This window comes from Heloderma suspectum, chromosome 4 (genome assembly GCF_057233095.1).
Source record: "Heloderma suspectum isolate Gila_16-S chromosome 4, 16-S_ref, whole genome shotgun sequence".
Lineage (NCBI taxonomy): Eukaryota > Metazoa > Chordata > Lepidosauria > Squamata > Helodermatidae > Heloderma > Heloderma suspectum.
This window is the reverse complement of record NC_139461.1, coordinates 244,143,122-244,158,949: the sequence shown is the minus strand read 5'-3', so window position 1 is coordinate 244,158,949 and position 15,828 is coordinate 244,143,122. Positions and strand designations below refer to the sequence as shown.

The 15,828-nt window shown below is 46.9% G+C and overlaps 1 protein-coding gene across 1 annotated transcript in view; it reads left to right on the top strand.

Annotated features, from left to right (window-relative positions):
• The first annotated feature begins 484 nt into the window (after nucleotides 1-484).
• Nucleotides 485-15,828, top strand: part of GRM4 (glutamate metabotropic receptor 4) — a 378,281-nt gene continuing 362,937 nt past the window's right edge. Inside the window, exon 1 of the mRNA XM_084851663.1 lies at nucleotides 485-1,015. Coding sequence (XP_084707789.1) covers nucleotides 485-1,015 — 531 coding nt within the window. The remainder of the gene's footprint in view (nucleotides 1,016-15,828) is intronic.

Genomic DNA, 15,828 nt, shown 5'->3' with positions numbered 1-15,828 from the left:
GATCTTCTTTCCCTTTCTCTCTTTCTCTTTCCCTTTCAAGGATTACAGACAAACGAATAAAGGGGATTTTTCTACTTCGTCCTTCTCCACTCTTCTCCTTCATGCAAAAATATGCAAACTCCAGAGCCCTTCTTTAGTTGCACTGTTGAAATCCTTGAGAGGGCTGAAAAAGGGACCTTGTAAATCTCATCCACCTTCACCACCTGCCTTGGAATGGATACTAAATTAAACTGGAAGTCCTGACTGAAAAGTGACAGTTCAGGGGGAAGAGAACCATGGTTTGTCCCTTTCAGAAGTCCACCGATCAGTTCTCCCCCTCAGTCTCAGTCCTTTGAAGGGTTCCCCCCCCCCACTTTCTACCCCAGTAGGATTTCAATGTAGATCCAGTCTCTAAGCCATCAAAGCTCAGGAGTTTGTTGACAGAAATCCTCTACTTCCATGGGTCTTTAGGTTGAAGCGTTTGAGTTTCAAGGGGTCTTTGGCAATGACTGGGAAGAACGGGGGATTTTTGTGCATGGAGCAACTCTCCTTCTGCCTACTCCTGAGTGTCTGTTGTGGCTGGTGGTATCAGCCAGCCAGCTCAGCCAAACCAAAAGGCCAAGGACACCCCCACATGAACTCCATCCGCCTTGATGGGGATATCACCTTAGGGGGCCTCTTCCCTGTCCATGGGAGGGGCTCAGAGGGCAAGGCCTGTGGTGAGCTGAAGAAAGAGAAGGGGATTCACCGCCTCGAGGCCATGCTGTTTGCTCTGGACCGAATCAACAATGACCTGGACTTACTCCCAAACATCACTTTGGGGGCCCGCATCTTGGACACCTGCTCTCGAGACACCCATGCCTTGGAGCAGTCTCTCACCTTTGTCCAGGCCCTAATTGAGAAGGACAGCACTGAGGTGCGCTGCATCAATGGGGGGCCACCCATCATCACCAAGCCAGAACGTGTGGTTGGGGTGATTGGAGCATCTGGCAGCTCGGTCTCCATTATGGTGGCCAACATATTGCGCCTCTTCAAGGTAAGATTGCAACCAGCCCCCCTCTTCTTCCCACCCCCAGCTCCCCTCCTGCTCTAACCACAGAGGAGAATTTACAATTCAATGCCTTCCTTCTTATTGCAGCTGCTAAAATAACTGTCAGTGACTGTTAAGAGGAAAAAAAACCCCATTAACGTGGTTGTAACAATAATTATACAGGCTAAGTTCTTTCTCCCTGGTGGAGAAATGGGAGGGGAATGAAAGTTCTCTGCATGTCTCCGTGGGTGTTTAAAGAACTCCCTGCTTCCTCTGGGACTCTGACCCTTCCCTTCCATCCATCCCTTCCATTTGTATCTTCCACTTGTGTGATAGAAATTTGAGGAGCTGTTTCTGATGCCAATAGATTTTGTGGGGAGAGCATTCCTCAGTGTGGAGAGGGGTGGGGGTGGGGAATTATATGGTTGTTTTACAGCTGAGAGGAATATTCGTGCTGCATGTATCCCAGAAGACGCTGTGGGAGGGTGAGGGGGTGGGGAGAATGAGAGACTTGCTCCATCAAAGAATTTATAAACCAGCATGAGGGGGAAGACCTTTTTCTAGTGTACACAGTAATTTCCCACTCTGGTGGCTGCTGTAGTTATCTCTAAAGGCAGGTGAGGGACATTCTCCTGGCCTGATTTACTTTCCAGTGCTAGAAGATCTCAAAGAATTCTCTCATACCTTGCCTTCCAAAATCCCTAGCTGCATGGGTGGCAAGGAGTATATTGCTTCTGCTACGGAAGTGATCATAGTGCACTTACATACCATTTTTTTTTTTTTAAACTTCCAATGCGGATTTGCAAAGCATGTCATGGGAGGGGGAATGTTCTTTCTAGAGGAAGAGATCTCCTGCCCTGCTCTTGGAATGTCAGAGAAATAGGGCCACTCCTTTTTGTGAGGCAGAGTCACATTTCAAATGGAGGATCTGACATCACTGGTGTGTGTTTTTCAAATTCCAATGATTTCAGTGCCTATTTGTATAATGGAAGGGAGCAGTACCAGGCTAACTTTAGATTAAAGACCATAAGTTTCTATCCACATTTGGGCAATACCGTTATTAGGACCAATCGAACTTCCACAAAAATGTGCAACCTTTCCAGTGCTCCAGAATTCTTTATCAGCCTAGGTACAAAAAGCAGAGGAATTCGTGTGCAGCAAAGTACAAAAATTGGGCCAGGTGTTGTGGCCATGAGGTCTGCAGAACAGATAGACCCAATCTCTAAGTGGAGATTTGCAGTCAGAGATCTGATTAGTGGTACATATTTCAGGTGTCAGATTACACCTAGCAATGCATTTTGGGAAAGAGGAGCAATGGCTGAACTCCATTTCTGAAAACACAAAGACCAGCTGTAAGGATGTACGAATCCCTTACCTGGCTCCATGCAGGGGCATCTGCGGTGCGGGGGAGGCGCTCCGTCCCTCTCCCTGGAATCCTCCCTGGCCGGATCCGCTCTGCAGCGGCTCCGCAGAGCCGCCGGCTAGTGCTGTCGACAGCCGGAGTTCCAGCCACGGCTGGGCTGCTGCGTAGGGATGGCGGAGAATTTCTCCACGAATCTCCGGGAGGCCGAATGCCAACGCATTCGGCCCCTCGAAATTAGTGGAGAAACGGTCGGCCCCCCCGCCCCCCCTGGGATGGGACTTACCTTTCCCGAATGTCCCTGGTGCTGGCGGCTCCCGGCGGCGGTTCGGCGGCGGTTCGGCGGCGGTTCGGCGGCGGTTCGGCGGCGGTTCGGCGGCGGTTCGGCGGCGGTTCGGCGGCGGCGGCCGGTCTTCCGACCGGCTGCCGCCGCCGCCATTCCCAACTAAAAAAACACAAAAACTCAAGCAAACGTGATAGGCTAAGTAAAGATTTACGTAGCCTATCACAGCTAGATTTTCAAAGAACACCATGATAGGCTACGTAAATCCTTACATAGCCTATCATGGCTGACTTTGAAAGAAAAAAAAAAGTGCAAATAGCGTTGCCCTTATTTTCACCGTAGTCTACGTAAATGTTTACGTAGACTACACATGCCCAAATAAGGAAGACAAATGGCAGCGCCCATGGGTGCTGCCATTTGCGTACGCACTTTTTTTTTCTTTCTCCAAAGTCAGCCGTGATAGGTTACATAAGGATTTACGTAGCCTATCACGGCTGACTGCAGGGACACAAACGGCAGCGGCTACGGCCGCCGCCATTTGTGTCCCGGCCAGCCAGGAGGATTCACGGCCGGAGGGACGGGGCACCTCCCCCCCGGACAGAATTTCGGCCAGAGGGACGGGGCGCCTCTCCCCCACCGCGAAGCAAGCTGCAGGACCAGGTAAGGGACTTTCGTCCATCCCTACTGCTGCGGCCGCAAATGGCGGCCATTGTAGCAGCTGCCATTTGCATCCTTCCAGGCTGCCGTGATAGGCTACATAAGTATTTACGTAGCCTATCACGGTAAAGACAGCCACGCAAATGGCGTAGCAGCTGCCGTTTGCGTCCCTGCTCTTTGCTGTGATAGGCTACATAAATACTTATGTAGCCTATCATGGCAGCCCGAGCCTGGCAGGATGCAAATGGCAGCTGCTGCAATGGCCACCATTTGTGGCCACAGCAGCCGGCCAAGAGATCAGCTGCCGCAGCCAGAGCCGCCACTGGAGCCATCACTGGAGGTGCCGCTGGAGCCGCCGCCACCGCTGGAGCATCTGCCCCAGGTAAGCTTCGTCCTGGAGGGATTCCGCAGGGTGGCAGGGGGTGGGAGGCCATTCTGCCATGGGTTTCAGGGGGCCGAATGCCAGTGCATTCAGCCTCACTGAAATCCATGGCAGAATTCTCCTCCATCCCTAACCAGCTGTAAGTCTGATCTGATCAGCTGAGGCCAAATCGTGAGCACTACCTAGTGGTTGGAGGCTATGGAACCCTCAGTCCAAAGTCCCTCTTCAGGTTAGGGATGGCGGAGAAATCCGCCACGGACTCCAGTGAGGCTGGATTATTTAGGATCCGGCCCTTCAGAGTCTGCGACAGAATGGACTACCTCCTGCCACCCCCCGAAATCCCCCCGGGACAGGACCTACATGGTGGCTGGTCCGGGTGGTTGTCTTCGTTCTGCAGCCATCTGCTGCTGGGCTGCGGAACAAAATGGCGTCCGGTGTAGCGGATGCCATTTGCGTCCCTGCCTTTGGCCATGATTGGCTACATAAATATGTACATAGCCTATCACAGCAAAGAGCAGGGACGCAAATGGTGTAGCGGACGCCATTTGTGTCCCTACCCTTTGTCGTGATAGGCTACGTAAATATTTACATAGCCAATCACGGCCAAGGGCAGGGATGCAAATGGCGTTCCCTACACCGGATGGCATTTGCGGCTGCAGCCCGGCAGCGGACAGAAGTCACCCGACAGAAGTTACCCGACAGAAGCCCAGCTGCGGGTGGCCCCGGCTGGCGGCTCCATGGCCTCGTCGCAGAGCAGAGCCAGCCGGGCAGGATTCTGGGGGAAGGGACGGATCGCCTCCCCTCCCTGAGGATGCCCGGATGGAATGGTAAGTGGGTTTTGTACACCCCTTGTTCAGATAGTAGAAAATAATAATAATTTACATTTCTGTATCGCGCAATAGCCAATGCTCTTTGAGTGGTTTGCAAAAGATTAAAACCTTAAAAATACAATATAAAACATAATATAGAAGTCTTTTACATACAAAACAATTTAAAACACTCAATAATAAATATCCCAGGACTTGTTAAAAACCTCATCATAACCTGTCAAATGCATGGGAGTAGAGGCAAGTCTTAACCTGGTGCGAAGGGACGACAGTGTTGGTGCAAGCAGAACCTTAGTGGGGAGAGCATCCACAATCAGCGGGCCCCCACAGAGAAGGCCTCCTCCCTTGTTGCTACCCTCTGAACCTCCCTTGGAGGAGGGACCTGGAGGAGGGCATCAGATGATTATTGTATTGTATGGGTAGGTTCATGATAGGAGAGGTGGTCCATCAGGTATTTCTGTCCTGAACTTTGTAAGACTTTATTGGGCTTTGAAACATACAGGCAGCCAGTGCAAGTGTGCCAGAATTGGTGTTATAAGTTCAGATCTTCTGGTCCATGTAATCAATCTGGCTGCTGCACTTTGCACAAGCTGCAGCTTCCTAACCATCTTCAAGGGCAGCCCCACATGGAGTGCATTGCAGCAATCTAACTTGGGAGTTACCAGAGTGTAGACTACTGAGGCCAGGTTATCCCTGTCCAGATAGGGGTGTAGCTGGGCCACCAATTGAAACTGGTAGAAGGCAATGTCTACCTCTGTGCCACAGAGAACATCTGATCCTCAAGTGACAAAGATGACTCCAGTAGAACCCCCAAGCTACAAACCTCCTTCTTCAGGGGGAGTGCAACCCCTCCCAGAACAGGTTGAACACCCTCCATCTGCTCAGAAGAACCACCCATTAGCAGCATCTCAGTCTTGTCTGGATTGAGCTCCAGTTTATTAGCTCTCATCCAATCCATCGTTACAGCCAGACACTGATCTAGCTCATCCAGAGCCTCACCTGATTATGAAAAGGAGAAATAGAGCTGCATGTCATCAGCATATTGATGCCAATGCACTCCAAAATGCCTGATGACTCCACTCAACAGTTTCATGTAGATGTTAAATAGTATGGGGGACAGAACTGACCCCTGTGGAACTCCACATTGGAGAATTCACAGGGATGAGCAGTGTCCCACAAGCACCACCTTCTGGAGCCGGCCATCCAAGTAGGAGCAAAACCACTGCAATAAAGTATCTCTCACTCCCTACTCAGACAATTGCTCCAGAAGTATACTGTGGTCAATAGTATGGAAAGGTGCTGAGATATCAATAAGCGTCTACAGGGTCACAGTTCCTCTGTCTTTCTCCCGACATAGGTCATTATACAGGGCAACCAGGACTGTTTCCATGCCAAAACCTGGCCTGAACCCTGACTGAAATGGATCCAGATAATTGGTCTCATCCAAGAGCATCTGGAGCTCGTCAACAACTGCCTGCTCAAGGACCTTGCCCAGGAAAGAAACACTTGCTACCAGCCTAAAGTTGTTGAGATCTTCTGGGTTCAGGGAGGATTTCTTTGGGAGTGGTCTCACTGCCACCTCTCTCAGGTGGCCTGGGACTATCCCCTCTCACAAAGAGGCATGAATCACCTCCCTGGCCCAGCTGGCTGTTCCCCCCCTGCCAGTTTTAATGAGGCAAGAGGGGCAAGGATCCAATACAGAAGTGGTTGCACAAACCTATCCAAGCACCTTGTCAATGTTCTTCAGCTGTACGAACTGAAATGCATCCAAGAAAATTGGACAGGGCTGCACTCTAGAAGCCTCACTGATTCACCTGCTGTAACACTGGAGTCTACGTTCCAGTGGATGCAAGAGATTTTATCTTGGAAGTACCTTGCAAACATATTGCAGCAGGCCTCTGATGGATCCACAGTCCTGATGGATCCAAAAGTCCTTAGGGCCAGCATGTAATAATTCCCAGACAACCCTGAAAAGCTCCACTGGGTGACACATTGAAGACTGAAGAAGCAGAGAGATATTGTTCCTTTGCTGCCTCCACTGCACCTGAATATACATGAGCATAGGTACACAGCAGTGTTCAATTGCATCCTCTAGGCATTTTTCTCCATCTGCACTTCACCTGGTGATAGATTTGGCCCTGACTGGCTCAATATGGTATTTTCCAAAGCATATTAAAAAAAAACAAAGATTGCTGTGCTGGTCCATGAGAAAAAAAAATCTAAAATCCACAGTTAGGCAATACCTTTATAAGGACCAACCAAAAATCCTAAAAAATGTGCAAGCTTTCAAGTTCTCCAGAACTATTCATTTCTATGTTACACATATGTTGGTGTCAGGTTTGGCTGTGAGTTATGGCACAGATATGGTGTCAGTGCCTGACCTCTCAGTTCTTGAGTTATAAAAAGCTGCCGGAATAGCTTTTACTCTGGTTGGAGGTGGAACAATTAGCTGATCAGAGGTGTAACATTAACAAGATTCCTGCTTACAGCTGCTGTTCTCCAGTCTTGTGCTGCATTTGCACTGGAGTTGCCATGCTGCTCCCTCTCTAATTTCTTGTGGTGGTTCCATTATGCAAACAACTGCTCTTGAACTGAGTTCAGGTTAGGGATGGGACAGAAATGAATTTCGTTGCAAACTTACCTACGTTTCCACGTTCAATCTACTGTGCAAACCAAAACTTGGTTACCCTTTGAACTCTATACCTCTCTGAATTTTGTAATGGAGTGCTCCAGTCAAAAAATGTGTACAAAGATTTGTATGTTAGGGAAAATAACATAAAAATGCATTATATTAGGAACTCTTAGGCTTAGGGAGAGGTTGGTTCTATTAAAGGTTTTGCCTACTATTACTTTTGGATTTTTTTGAATGGACCATCATGGCTACATGGAATTTTTATAGCAGCTGTATTGGGGGGGTAGGGGAGGTGGCGGGCTAACCCTGATTATGACCACTGCACTGGAGGAAGGGGTTTAAGCCTCCTCACTGCAAATCATTTTCTCCCCGGGGTGGGCATATCTATATATTTGGGTGCAAGTAGCAACATCGAGTGGATTTTCAATGGGAAAATGCTATCCTCCCCTGCCCTCACCCCCGCCCCCACACTATGGCTCTAATCCAGGTCAGGGTCATCAAGCTTTTGTTAGTTTTTTCCCCCCAGTGAGATGGAGAATTTTGTAACTCATCATAATTATTGGGGGTGGTGATCTCACAAACCTGACAGTGTCTGTATTTTTATTTACTTATTTTCCAAATTTGCATATAGAATTTATATATGGAAAATAACAAAATATTCAATAACAAGTTATTTAGGTGGTTTGTGAGTAAAAATTATAACAAAACCAAAAAAATACAACATAAAAATGAAATCTAAAATGAATAAAAGAACACTAGAATAAAACCAGAATGAAATCACTGATAGAAAATGACATCAATACAACAGATCTAAGAAGTATATGCGTGCGTGCACGCATGCGTGCGTGCGTGCGCACACACACACACACATGCGCAGCCTAGGAAAATATGAAGGTCTTCACCTATATGGGATACATGAGAGTCTTTAGAAAGCTCTTACTGTTGCAGGAAGCTTCTTATCTGATGTATAATGTCTCAAGTCTCTGGACTTATGTCCAGAGTCCAACTGGACTATGCAAGAATCCATGAACTTAGAGGGTATGAAACAGGTCCAGACAACTCATGCTCTGTAGGAGCACTTTTTGCAAAAGGCCCCAGATAGATTCTCAGGTGCATTAGTAATCCTCTCAAATACTTCCCTGCTGCTGGAAAGGTCAGAAGCTGCCACTCCATCCCAGAAGGGATGAATATTTGTGATGATTCTGCAGGGTGCACTGGAGGTTCTAAGGACAACTCAGGCAACTGGCAATTACTTTTCTCTGCCAGTTTCCAATGATGGGCATCTTGATCAGATTCTATGCTATGGATTATAATTCTCTTGTTGAATGTGTTTCAAAGGTATCATTTTAATTAATGTTGTTGTTTACATATTCTGAGGGTTGCAGACAAAGACATGTTAAAACATTTGCATTTCTATTCACAGTGTTAATTCTGATATGAAAATGAGGCACAGGGTGCAAGCATTCTTAGTTACTAACAGAGCAATCCTATGCATGTCTTCCTTGAAGTAAGTCCCACTGAGTCCAATGGGATTTACTTCCCAGTAAGTGCATTTCTAGAAGTAAAATTAGCAGACCGCTAAGTAATCCTGTTAATACCTTTTAAAGCTAATGCTGTCGATTGTGGCATGAGGTTTTGTAGGCAAGGGTCTACTTCAGGGGTTGGCAACCATGTGGCTGAAAAGCCACATGTGGTCCTTGGCCTAATTTCATGCAGGGGTGTGGGATCCCAGAGAGAGAGAAGGATGTGTAGGTGGGAAAAATATTCAGCATTCAGCCTGAGAAAAGACTGCCCCAAAGAGAATGCAGCCCTCAACAAAAAAAGAAAAAAGAAAAAGAAAACAAAACAAAACAAAACACAACAAAAAGTTCCCAACTCCTGGCATATTTTAATAGTTGCATGAAGACCTTATGTGGGATCTGCAGAGGGCCTGTGAGCCTTCCTTCATTCTCTTACTCACCTGCGCAAAGCATAGCTAGCTTCCAAGGTGCCTGGTGCAGACATTTTTTTTTCTTTTGGAACCCTTCCTGGCACTGCTTTCTCCCCTCACTCTGTCACACCTGCGCAGCATTTCAGCTTCAAATTAGCTTCTGTTGGGATACACTAGCGATTTACTGCAGGCTTCCCTAACAGACTCCCTGTGCCCTTTTTTGCCATTATATTTTAATGTGCAGCTGTGCAGTCCTGTGAACATGGGGGTGCAACACTTCACTGGCTGTTTTGTATTTTAGGGGTTCTGTTGTGTCTGTCCATCCCTCGATAGATAAAAAGAGGGTGTTCTGTGCGCCTTCATTTCTACAAATGAACTGTTTGTCAGTTCCCCAGCCGAAGACTCTCGTGATGGTTCACACTCACAAGGTATGAACGGTATGTGGCTACCCATTGCTCTGAAATGGTGGCTGGAGTGAAGTTGGTTCTTCCCCAAGACCCCCTGACCCTTGGGCACTGAGTCCAAAAGCAACCATTGTGAAGATATGAAGCTGCAAAAATGTGCAAAAGTGTGATTAAATAAATGAAAACACCTCCCTGGGCCTCTGTAACTGAGCAGCTGCAAAGGGATGGGGGGAGGAAAGGGGTGTCACAGAGTGACGCAAGCACTACGCATGCCTACAACACGCCCACTGCAAAATGCGAAGACAGTTTGGGGAAGGGACAGACAGCTCGGAACCACAGGGAAACCCATAGCAAACAAAAAACATTGCAGCAAAACACCTCCTTGGAAATGCTTATCTTCTGGAAGAAAGCAATTGTTGTTGTTGTTGTTCAGTCATTCAGTCGAGTCCGACTCTTCGTGACCCCATGGACCATAGCACGCCAGGCCTTCCTGTCCTGCGCTCTCTCTCCCGGAGCGTGCTCAAGTCCATATTCATTGCATCAGTGATGCTATCTAGCCATCTCATCCTCTGCCGTCCCCTTCTCCTTTTGCCTTCAGTCTTTCCCAGCATCAGGGACTTTTCCAGAGAGTTTTCTCTTCACATTAGGTGGCCAAAATATTTGAGCTTCAGCTTCAGTATCTGTCCTTCCAAGGAGCACTCAGGGTTGATTTCCTTTAGGATTGACTGATTTGACCTCCTTGCAGTCCAGGGGACTCGTAAGAGTCTTCTCCAGCACCACAGTTCAAAAGCATCAATTCTTCGGCACTCAGCCTTCCTTATAGTCCAGCTCCCACAGCCATACATTACCACTGGGAAAACCATAGCTTTGATTAGACGGACCTTTGTCGGCAAGGTGATGTCTCTGCTTCTTACTATGCTGTCTAGGTTTGCCATAGCTTTCCTCCCAAGGAGCAAGCGTCTTTTAATTTCATGGCTACAGTCACCGTCTGTGGTGATCTTGGAGCCCAAGAAAATAAAATCTGTCACTGCTTCCATTTCTTCCCCTTCCGTATGCCAGGAAGTGATGGGGCCAGATGCCATGATCTTAGTTTTTTTAATGTTGAGTTTCAAACCAGCTTTTGCACTCTCCTCTTTCACCCTCAACAAGATCCTTTTCACTTTCTGCCATTAGGGTGGTATCATCTGCATATCTGAGGTTGTTGATGATTCTCCTGGCAATCTTAATTCCGACCTGTGATTCATCCAACCCGGCGTTTCTCATGATGTACTCTGCATATAAGTTAAATAAGCAGGGCGACAATATGCAACCTTGTCGTACTCCTTTCCCAATGTTGAACCAATCGGTTGTTCCATGTCTGGTTCTTACTGTTGCTTCTTGACCCTCGTACAGGTTTCTCAGGAGACAGGTAAGGTGGTCTGGTACCCCCATCTCTTTCAGAATTTGCCAGAGTTTGTTGTGATCCACACAATCAAAGGCTTTAGTGTAGTCAATGAAGCAGAAATAGACGTTTTTTCTGGCATTCTCTTGCTTTCTCCATGATCCAGAGACTGTTGGCGATTTGATCTCTAGTTCCTCTGCCTCTTTGAAACCCAGCTTATACTTCCGGTAGTTCTCAGTTCGCATACTGCTGAAGCCTAGCTTATAGGATTTTGAGCATCACCTTGCTGGCATGTGAAATGAGCGCAATTGTACGGTAGTTTGAACACTCTTTGGCATTGTCCTTCTTTGGAATTGGAATGTAAACTGACGTTTTCCAGTCTTGTGGCCAATGTTGAGTGTTCCAAATTTGTTGGCATATTGAGTGCAGCACTTTAACAGCATCCTCTTTTAGGATTTTAAATAGCTCAGCTGGAATACTGTCATCTCCGCTAGCTTTGTTGTTAGTAATGCTTCGGCATCAGTGGTTGGGGCATAGACGTGAATTACTGTGATGTTGAATGGTTTGCCTTGGATTCGTACTGAGATAATTCTATCGTTTTTAAGATTGTACCCCAGTACTGCTTTTCCCACCCTTTTGTTGACTCTGAGTGCTACTCCATTTCTTCTAAGGGATTCTTGCCCACAGTAGTAGATATGATGGTCACCTGAATTAAATTCGCCCATGCTTGTCCATTTTAGTTCGCTGATTTCCGAGATGTCGATGTTCAATCTTGCCATCTCATGTTTGACCACCTCCAGCTTAGCTTGATTCATTGATCTTACATTCCAGGTTCCTAAACAATATTGTTCTTTACAGCATCAGATTTTCTTTTCACCACCAGACACATCCACAGCTGAGTGTCCTTTCGGCTTTGGCCCAGCCACTTCACTCTTTCTGGCGCTACTTGGAAATTCCCTCTGCTCTTCCCCAGTAGTATATTGGACACCTTCCGACCTGAGGGGCTCATCTTCCAGCGTCATATCTTTTAGCCTTGTGATACATTCCATGGGGTTTTCTTGGCAAGAATATTGGAGTGGGTTGCCATTTCCTTCTCCAGTGGACCACATTTTGTCAGAACTCTATGCCATGACCTGTCCATCTTGGGTGGCCCTGCACGGCATAGCTTATGGCTTCACTGAGTTATGCAAGCCCCTTCGCCACAACAAGGCAGTGATCCATGAAGGGGAGAAAGCAATAGATGGCAGCAAAGCAGCGACTGTGTCATCTCCCAAGGGACCTTGACTTGCAGCCACCCTGGACTAAAAGGCTTGTGTAGATGAGGCCTTGGTCTGGGAAGCAACCGGCTTTTGCTGTGTGTTGCAGGCTATGTTCTCTGGCAGAAGGCCTGCCTAATTATTCACCCTGGCTCTGTTTCAAGGGCAGCAGGGCAATACAATTCACTTCTCTGCTGTTGCAGACTGATCCCATGAACTGAGCAGGAAATACTGGGGACAAGAGAATAACGTTCACGTTCATGAAACTGATTTATGTGAAGCACTTCTTATTTTTAACCTTCTACCTTTGGGAGGAAAAGGAGAGCACTTGGATTATAGATCCAAGGGATGCAACAAAACAGAATTACGTTTTGAAGTAGGCATGGAACGTATACTGACCACATGCGCTTCTTCCTTTTGGTGGGACAGCCTGCCTGGCAGCTGTAAAGGGTCATGACAAAGGGGTAGTTCCCACCCAGTCCATTCTACAGAATTAAGCACTGGACTATTTCTAGCTCCTTCAAAGTAGGGAGAGGTCTAATTCATGCACAGTGTAACTTGGGTATGAATCCAGTGCTGGACTGAGCCAAATGGGTTCAGTGCAGAGTTTCATTTACTATAATGCTTTCCTGGGGGCACTATTTCAGATTTCAAATAGGAAAGGAGCAAAAGATTTTATTTGGCTGGCTACCTGGGCCAGGTAGCTGGCCAGATGGGCGGCTAACCTAACAAATAAATAAAATAAATATTATGGAGGCTGGGTCCATAAGAATATAAGACTTGCTATCCTGGATCAGACCAAAGGCCTATCTAGTCTCGTACTCTGTTCACACAGGGGCCAACCAGATGCTTCTGTCTACAAATTGCCAGTGCTTCCTACTGGCTATGATTTCAAAATTATCCACTTCTCTTCTATGGATGCAATAAAGCTTATGTCCAATATTTTTATTTTCTTTAGCCAAAGAGATATGAGGCTTATGTGCCAACTGTGAGGTGTCTATAGGTCTACACTTATTCTTGCTGTGAGGTTCTAAAAAGCATGGCTTTGTTAGATTCTAAACAAAGAATCTAAGGTTAAAAAGTATAAGTCTCACCTTCAAATCTGTCCTCTTGTGGAATTACAGAGACAAGAGGGATTTGTACAGGGCAGTTTGACAATCCCTTCTGTCTAATTTGTGTTTTGCTGCACTTTCCATAGTGAATGGTGGGTTTTTGTTTTTTTGTTTTTGCAGAGATCCCATTCTGGGCTCAAATTTACTTTCTAAATGAAACAGATTGTAGACTAGTACAAGCCTATTTGGAAGTGTTCACGTCTGTGTGTGTGTGTGTGTGTGTGTGTGCGCATAAGCGTAATTTCTAGGATTCCAAAGAAGGTGATGTGAAATGTGAATTGTACGAAGCAGAACCATTTTTAACATGGGAAAAGTCTCCACAGTATCTCAGAGTGAGCTATGATTTTGTCTACTGGATGGCTTACAAGGCTTCTGCCAGTTGTATGATATGCAGAGAAATTCAAGACAAATGCATGCAGATAGAATCGCTTGGATGGAAAATTACCCATACATGCACTGTTGAATCTAGTCCTTTTAATTATGTCTCAGAGTAAAGTCCAAGACTGCTGGAGGAGAGATTTCTCCCCACAAAATAGAAAAAGAAAAAAAAAGATGAAAAGAAAGAAAGAAAGTGTGGCAATCTCAGAGTAAAACTCCCAACTTTACTTCATCTGTTTATTGCTATGTGGAAAAGCATCAGTGCAAGAAATAACATGCATTCCACATTTAGATCATGACAAGTAGGGCTGTGCACTGCCTCAGTCTGAAGCCCAAATAACGAGTTGAAGGGGGCTGCTTTGGAGGTGCCTCCGTGTGACAAGAGGTGGAGCAGAATAGCAATGAGGCACCCCGAAACGAAGCAGCTTGTATACAAAGTGCCTTGTCTGACTTGGTGATTCGTTCTGCGCAACCTAGACAGCCTGGTGCCAAAAGTATCAACTTGAGAAAGTTCAGCAAGGGATTGAGGAGGAGGGAGGGAGCTTTGGCAAATGGAAACTCTAGTTGCCAAACCAGGGCTGAATGTAAGGCAGCAATCTCCAATCAGTGACCGTGGTGGAGGAGGGGGGAAGACGGAATAACGGGAGAAAAATGGCTGTGTTTCAGAGACAGAGATAATTCTGGCAATATTGCTTAGGGATGTGAGAACCCACCCCCGTCTGGGTTCTCTGGACACACCCCCAGCCCCTGTTCAGCTCGTTGGTCCCTCTGCCTCCACTGCAATTGCCATGTTTTTTAAAAACATGGTGATTGGAAGTCCATGTGCATATAGACTTAGATGCAAAAGCGCCATGCATCTTGAGTATATGGGTGATTCACAGCACTTTTTGCAAGTCTATGTGTGCACATAGACTTATACACAAAAAGCACTGTGAATCGCCCAGGTAGGGGGAGGAGGAGGAGGAGGAGGCACAGTGCACTCCCCTGCTGTTAGCTAGCTGTCTCCTTCTTGTGAGCAGGAGATGGCTAGCAGTGGGGGGCATGCACCGCTCCTCCTCCTCCTCCTCCTCCTCCTCCTCCCTGGTCTGCTGTCAAGGACAGCAGACCAGCAGTGCGGCGCATGCCCCTGCAGCTCACTAGCTATCTCCTCCTCATGAGCAGGAGATGGCTAGCAGTCCTTGGGGGTATTTCCACCTGCGATTTACCCCCTCAATTGACAAGGCACAGCATGATCTCGAGGCTCCAATTCTCCTTTATTTGGTTTATTGCCTTAGGAAGAAACTTTGACCCTTCATTATAGGGATCCTGTGGGTTAAAATGGGGGCTGGTTTCTGTCTTTGTGTTTACTGCTCTCTTTCCCATAACAAATCCATTAGTGTCTCCTCAGAAGCAACTCCCATTGTGGTCAATAAGGCTTGCCCTCTTAATGCCCACAGAACTTACAGAGAACATATAGAGAACCCCCTCAATTGACAAGGCACAGTGCGATCTCGAGGCTCCGATTCTCCTTTGTTTGGTTTATTGCCTTAGGAAGAAACTTCGACCCTTCATTATAGGGATCCTGCAGGTTAAAATGGGGTCTAGTTTCCATCTCTGTGTTTACTGGTCTCTTTCCCAGCACAAGCATATGTGTGTCTACTCGGAAGTAACTCCCATTGTGGTCAATGAAGCTTGCTCCTGAAATGCAGGTGCATCTGGACTTTCAGGGGAAAGAAGAAAGGCGGGAGGAGAGGGGGAAGCCTCTCTTATTGGTTGAGCAGCCCCTGCCAGTCAGATGACATTCACTCCAACCCCCACCCCCACCAGGAAGTATGTTCTGTGAAGGGATTTTTACTGGTGCAGAGCAAGGAGCCCTGCATGGACCAAAGCACAGCAAAGCTGATTCTTATTTTAAAAAATCCAGTACTTCTCCATTTGCTTCTCTTTCCGTTGTTGTGAAAACACGGCCATAGACAGCCGAGCAGGCAGGAGGCAGTGGCGGTGCAGGGATGAGAGGAATCGCTCTTTGCTTTGAGAGTTTTTGTGGGAAAAATCAAATTTCAGCTGCACCTAACACAAAAAGTACTGGACCAAACTGTCTGAACTTTGGCAGGTGGAATCCCCTCTGTTGGCAGAGAGGCCCCAAGTTTCATGTATTGATCATGAAAACTAAAAAGCTATGGCCATTTGCGTTTTCCCATGCAAGTTAATGGGAAAACGCTCAAACCAAGTGATCCA